Source organism: Hemitrygon akajei, chromosome 4, assembly GCF_048418815.1.
Source record: "Hemitrygon akajei chromosome 4, sHemAka1.3, whole genome shotgun sequence".
In the NCBI taxonomy this organism is placed as follows: Eukaryota; Metazoa; Chordata; class Chondrichthyes; order Myliobatiformes; family Dasyatidae; genus Hemitrygon; species Hemitrygon akajei.
Window position 1 is genome coordinate 200954222 of NC_133127.1, and position 6000 is coordinate 200960221.

The window sequence follows — 6000 nt, forward strand, 5'->3', positions numbered from 1 at the left end:
GAACGTCGACTCACTCTGGGTTGCCAGGTGGATATCATCCAGGAAGAAGAGGAAACCTTTGTCGTTGAAAGGCAGCGATGGGGACTGCCTGTTGCGGAGAAAGACTCGTTCTGCCACGTACTGCCAGACATCCCTTGGCTGGGTGCTGGTGCGGATGGGCATCCTGTACATCTGAGGGAAGGAACCCAACCTGTTCAATGCCTGCACAAAGCTTGTCTTCCCAGAGAGTGGCTCCCCGACCAGGAAGACAGAATGTCCCAGCAAAATCAGCAGCTCCAGTAACTTCAGGTAGACCTCCAGCTGTAACACAGACAGTGACATCCTCCAAGGGTTGCAGCAACCCAATCAGACACCCTTCCTGGTCTATGGCCCACTAAGAGAACCTATCCAGGGACCCCAGGATCCAGCTCACACTGAGAGAACCCACCCTTCATGGTCCAGTGCCCACTGAGAGCAATGAGCAACCCAAGGCCCATCTGCCCAATCCCATGGCCAAACAAGAGGTCTGGTCCCACTGAGAGAGCAATGAGCAACCCAAGGCCCATCTGCCCAATCCCATGGCCAAACAAGAGGTCTGGTCCCACTGAGAGAGCAATGAGCAACCCAAGGCCCATCTGCCCAATCCCATGGCCAAACAAGAGGTCTGGTCCCACTGAGAGATCCTGAGTCTTTGTCCATCTGGATTCCTGCTGAGGGTTCCACCCCCAGTCCCTGGATGCTATTTCACTAAACCACAGGTCCCAGTGAGAGATCCTGAGACTCCACTCAGATCCCTACTGAGTGATTCAGGACTCATCCTTCCAATTTCAGGGTCAAACAAGAGTTCTAAGTCCCCACTAAGAGATCCAGGCCCCTCCTAACCCAATCCCTGGATGATATCCCACCAGACCACCCCCCGGCCCCACCGTTCCCCAGACCACCCCCCCAGCCCCACCGTTCCCCAGACCACCCCCCCGGCCCCACCGTTCCCCAGACCACCCCCCGGCCCCACTGTACCCCAGACCACCCCCCCCCAGCCCCACCATTCCCCAGACCACCCCCCAGCCCCACTGTTCCCCAGACCACCCCCCAGCCCCACCGTTCCCCAGACCACCCCCCCCAGCCCCACCGTTCCCCAGACCACCCCCCAGCCCCACTGTTCCCCAGACCACCCCCCAGCCCCACCGTTCCCCAGACCACCCCCCGGCCCCACTGTACCCCAGACCACCCCCCGGCCCCACTGTACCCCAGACCACCCCCCAGCCCCACCGTTCCCCAGACCACCCCCCGGCCCCACCATTCCCCAGACCACCCCCCGGCCCCACTGTACCCCAGACCACCCCCCGGCCCCACCGTTCCCCAGACCACCCCCCGGCCCCACTGTACCCCAGACCACCCCCCGGCCCCACCATTCCCCAGACCACCCCCCGGCCCCACTGTACCCCAGACCACCCCCCGGCCCCACCGTTCCCCAGACCCATGCTGATGAGTCATTAGTTCATAAGTGTGGATTACTGAGTTAGTGGATTACTTGCCCAGCAGAAATGGTGGATGCAGGATTAATTGTAACATTTAAGAGTAACTTGGGTAAGTGTGTGGATGAGAGGGATATGGTCTGGCTTCAGGTAGATGGGACTAAGCAGAACATTTAAGCAAGTTTTTCATTGCACCTGTGGGCCGATGAGTCGGAGTACAGGAAAGAGGTGGAGAATCTAATGACATAATGTTGTCATGACAACAACATTTCTCTCAATGTCAACAGAAGAAGGGGACGTGGTACTCATACTGATGTAGATATAACTGATTGATGAATAAAGTTACAGAGAATGTGTAGTGCAGGCAGACGGTACAGTGGAAGGGTCACAGTGAGTAGATGGAGAGCTCGGGAGTCTATCTTGAATGTACAAGGGGTCACAGAAGAGTGCAAGGGTTCTGATGAAACCTGCAACATGGGCTCGCTTCTCTCCACACACACCTGGGCTTGCCGAGTATCCCAGCATCTCTGATTCTATTTCAAAATTCCAGCGTGTGCAGGCTGTTTTGTTTTAGTGAAACAATGCACAAAATGCTGGAGGAACTCAGCAGGACAGGAAGCATCTATGTTGATGAACAAATAGTTCACATTTTGGGTGAGACCCTTCCTCAGGACTGGAAAGGAAGGGGGAAGATGTCAGAATAAAAAGGTGGGGAGAGGTGAAGGAGAACAAGCTAGAAGGCGATAGAAAAAGCCAGGTGTGTAGGGGAGGGGGATGAAGTAAGAAGCTGGGAGGTGATAGGTGGAAAAATCAAAGGGCTGGAGAAGGAGGAATCTGATGGGAGAGGAGAGTGGAGCAGGGGAGAAAGGAAGAAGGAGGGGTACTGGGGGAGGTGATAGGCAATTGAGAAGAGGTAAGAAGGGGGCCAGAGTGGGGAATTGAAGAAAAGAGAAGGAGGAGGGGAAAGTTAGTGGAAGTTGGAGAAATCGATGTTCATGTCATCAGGTTGGAAGCTACCTAGGTGGAATATGAGGTGTTGCTCCTCCATCCTGAGAGTGGCCTTATCGTAGCAGAAGAGGAGGCCATGGACCGACATGTCCAAACTCTGCAGAACCTCGTGTTTTAGTTTGTGGTCCAGGATTACAGCTGCAGTTAATCCAGGATCTTTCCAACCTACCTCGGGGACAAGGATGTACTGGGGTATTTTCGTTCTCCATGTCACTTCCTCGGGATCTCTGTAAAGCGTCTCCAGGCATCCACTGATGGGGTTGATGTAGTAATCAAAGACCAGGCCGGGTTTTGGGATACTGACGGGGTACAGACTGTTCTCCAAGGCTTGTCTAGCAAACGTGTCAAACTGAAGTCGGTGGCTGGAGCAAATCAGCACAGGATTAGTAAACAAAGCAAAATGATGGGAACGTCGGCACAGTGACCCTCCAACATCTGTGTGTGAGAGTGTGTCTGTCTGTGTGTGTGCATGTCTGTGAGAATGTCTGTGTGTGAAAGTGTGTCTGTCTGTGTGTGTGCATGTCTGTGAGAGTGTCTGTGTGTGAGTGTGTCTGTCTGTGTGTGCACGTCTGTGAGAGTGTCTGTGTGTGAGAGTGTGTGCACGTCTGTGAGAGTGTGTAAGAGTGTGTGTCTGTGTGTGTGTGCACGTCTATGAGAGTGTCTGTGTGTAAGAGTGTGTGTCTGTCTGTGTGCACGTCTGTGAGAGTGTGTGTCTGTCTGTGTGTGTGTGCACATCTGTGAGAGTGTCTGTGTGTCTGTCTGTGTGTGTGTGCACATCTGTGAGAGTGTTTAAGAGTGTGTGTCTGTCTGTGTGTGCACATCTGTTAGAGTGTCTGTGTGTGAGAGTGTGTCTGTCTGTGTGTGTGCACGTCTGTGAGAGTGTGTAAGAGTGTGTCTGTCTGTGTGTGCATGTCTGTGAGAGTGTCTGTGTGTCTGTCTGTGTGTGTGTGCACATCTGTGAGAGTGTTTAAGAGTGTGTGTCTGTCTGTGTGTGCACATCTGTTAGAATGTCTGTGTGTGAGAGTGTGTCTGTCTGTGTGTGTGCACATCTGTGAGAGTGTGTAAGAGTGTGTGTGTGTCTGTGTGTGCACATCTGTTAGAATGTCTGTGTGTGAGAGTGTGTCTGTCTGTGTGTGTGCACGTCTGTGAGAGTGTGTAAGAGTGTGTCTGTCTGTGTGTGCACATCTGTTAGAATGTCTGTGTGTGAGAGTGTGTCTGTCTGTGTGTGTGCACGTCTGTGAGAGTGTGTAAGAGTGTGTGTCTGTCTGCATGTCTGTGAGAGTGTCTGTGTGTGAGAGTGAGAGAGAGTGTGTGGTGTGTGTGTCAGAGTGACAGTAGGTGATGACCACTGGGGACACTGAGGGAGATCGGTCACAGGACGATGGAGAATGTTGTACGCTCATTAGTCTCCCCACCACTGAGATCAGAGGCAGAGTGTTTAGTGCAACATGATGTGGTGGTGCAGCGTGTCGAGGGAGGTGTGTGTAGAGAAGTGGTGTGTGGATGGGACGGGTGGTTTCATGGGTGGAGGGGAGTTGTGTGGAGGGGTGGTGTGAGGGAGGGGGAGGCATGAGTGCTGATGATGAGCCGGGACGTTGGGATTTATTGATTATTTATTTTATTAATTTAGAGATACAGTGTGGAACCAGCCCAGCGACCTGATTTAACCCGAACCCAATGACAGGACAAGTTACAATGACCAATTAACCTACTGCCCGGTACGCTGAGGATGTTCTACGAGGCTGTGGTGGCCTGTTCTATCACGTTTGCTGTTGTGTGCTGGGGCAGCAGGCTGAGGGTAGCAGACACCAACAGAATCAACAAACTCATTCGTAAGGCCAGTGATGTTGTGGGGGTGGAACTGGACTCTCTGACGGTGGTGTCTGAAAAGAGGATGCTGTCCAAGTTGCATGCCATCTTGGACAATGACTCCCATCCACTCCATAATGTACTGGTTAGGCACAGGAGTACATTCAGCCAGAGACTCATTCCACCGAGATGTAACACTGAGCGTCACAGGAAGTCATTCCTACCTGTGGCCATCAAACTTTACAACTCCTCCCTCGGAGTGTCAGACACCCTGAGCCAATAGGCTGGTCCTGGACTTACTTCCACTTGGCATAATTTACTTATTATTTAATTATTTATGGTTTTATATTTCTATATTTCTACACTATTCTTGGTTGGTGCAGCTGTAACGAAACCCAATGTCCCTCGGGATCAATAAAGTATGTCTGTCTGTTCTGGACTCAGAGAAGGAACCCAACCCACGCACTCGTGGGAAGGATACAAACTCCTCGCAAGGTGTTCCAATTGAATTCTGAACTCCAATGCCTCAATCTGTAATCAAGTTGCACTGATGGCTACGCTACCACGGTGCCTTTCCCATTCCACCTTCCAACTCCACCAGGTTCTCTCCCTCACCCACACACTGGAGTCAGTGTACAGAAGCCGATTAAACTAATGACCTGCATGTCATTGGGATGCAGGAGGGAACTGGAGTTATGGAGGGGGAGACAGCAAGAGTGTGCAAACTCCACACAGACAGTGCTGGAGGTCGTGGTCGTACTGCGATGTTAAACGCTGACAAGGTAGGTGGATGAATTTGGGACCTGGGCTGAGAGAGGGTGGCTGGGTTCAGCGAATTACTTTTGGTCAATGCCTCAAGTGTCCGACTGGTGATCTGGTACACTGGAGCCCCAGCGAAGGTCTACCTTGGGACCTCATCCTCAGTTCCAGTTACCAGGTGACCACCCCCATGATCCTGGCCACACAGTGTGCAGTTTGCAGAGGTCTCCAAGTCCTTGCTTTGACTTTTGGTCAGAGGGTGGTCATAGTGTCCTCTTTTACTGGCAACGTCTTCTCAGCAGCAGCAAGCCCAGGATCTCTGCAGACCTGCCTTGAACAGGAGCTAGGATCAGGGCTCTAACATCAGAGGTGGGCTTGGGGAGGGGTGCGATGTCATAGCAGAGATGAGGTGGAAGGAGTTGTGGAGCTCAGGGCTCAAGATGCTGAAGACTTGGCCACCAGTGACAGACTCAGGGAAGGTGAAAGGTGGACATGAACCCTGAGACAAGGAGGCACAAGGCCAGAGGCTGGTACAGGTGGAACACGAAATGTTGGTGAAACTCAGAAGGTCAGGCAGTATCTATGCAGATGAATAAGCAGTCATCGTTTAGGGCTGACACCCTTCATCAGTACAGTACTGGAAAGGTCTTGGCCCGAAGTGTTGTCTGTTAATTGTGTTTGCTTTGGTTTTCCAGCACCTGCAAAACCTCATGTTTACGGTACAGATGGAGTTGTCAGGTGCTGATCCAGTGTCTTGTTTTGTGGGAGACCAACACTGATCCTACCTGGAGTGCAGATGTCCTCCAAAGCCCCAAATATAGGCCACAGCGAAGATGCTAGCAGCCAGTATGTGATCCCTGGGCTGGATTTCATCATCAAGATGTGCTCGCTGGTACTGGTGAGGGGGTATAGCCAGGGTTCCACCTTCAAAGGGGAAATACTTATTTATCAATTTAGCGATACATTGTGA

General features: G+C 52.2%; 1 protein-coding gene across 1 annotated transcript in view; it reads right to left on the reverse strand.

The window, feature by feature from the left end:
- The window catches only part of dnhd1 (dynein heavy chain domain 1), a 66601-nt gene extending 66280 nt beyond the window's left edge, over nucleotides 1–321 (reverse strand). Inside the window, exon 1 of the mRNA XM_073041947.1 lies at nucleotides 15–321. Within this exon, the coding sequence (XP_072898048.1) occupies nucleotides 15–321 (307 nt within the window). The remainder of the gene's footprint in view (nucleotides 1–14) is intronic.
- Nucleotides 322–6000: the final 5679 nt, after the last annotated feature.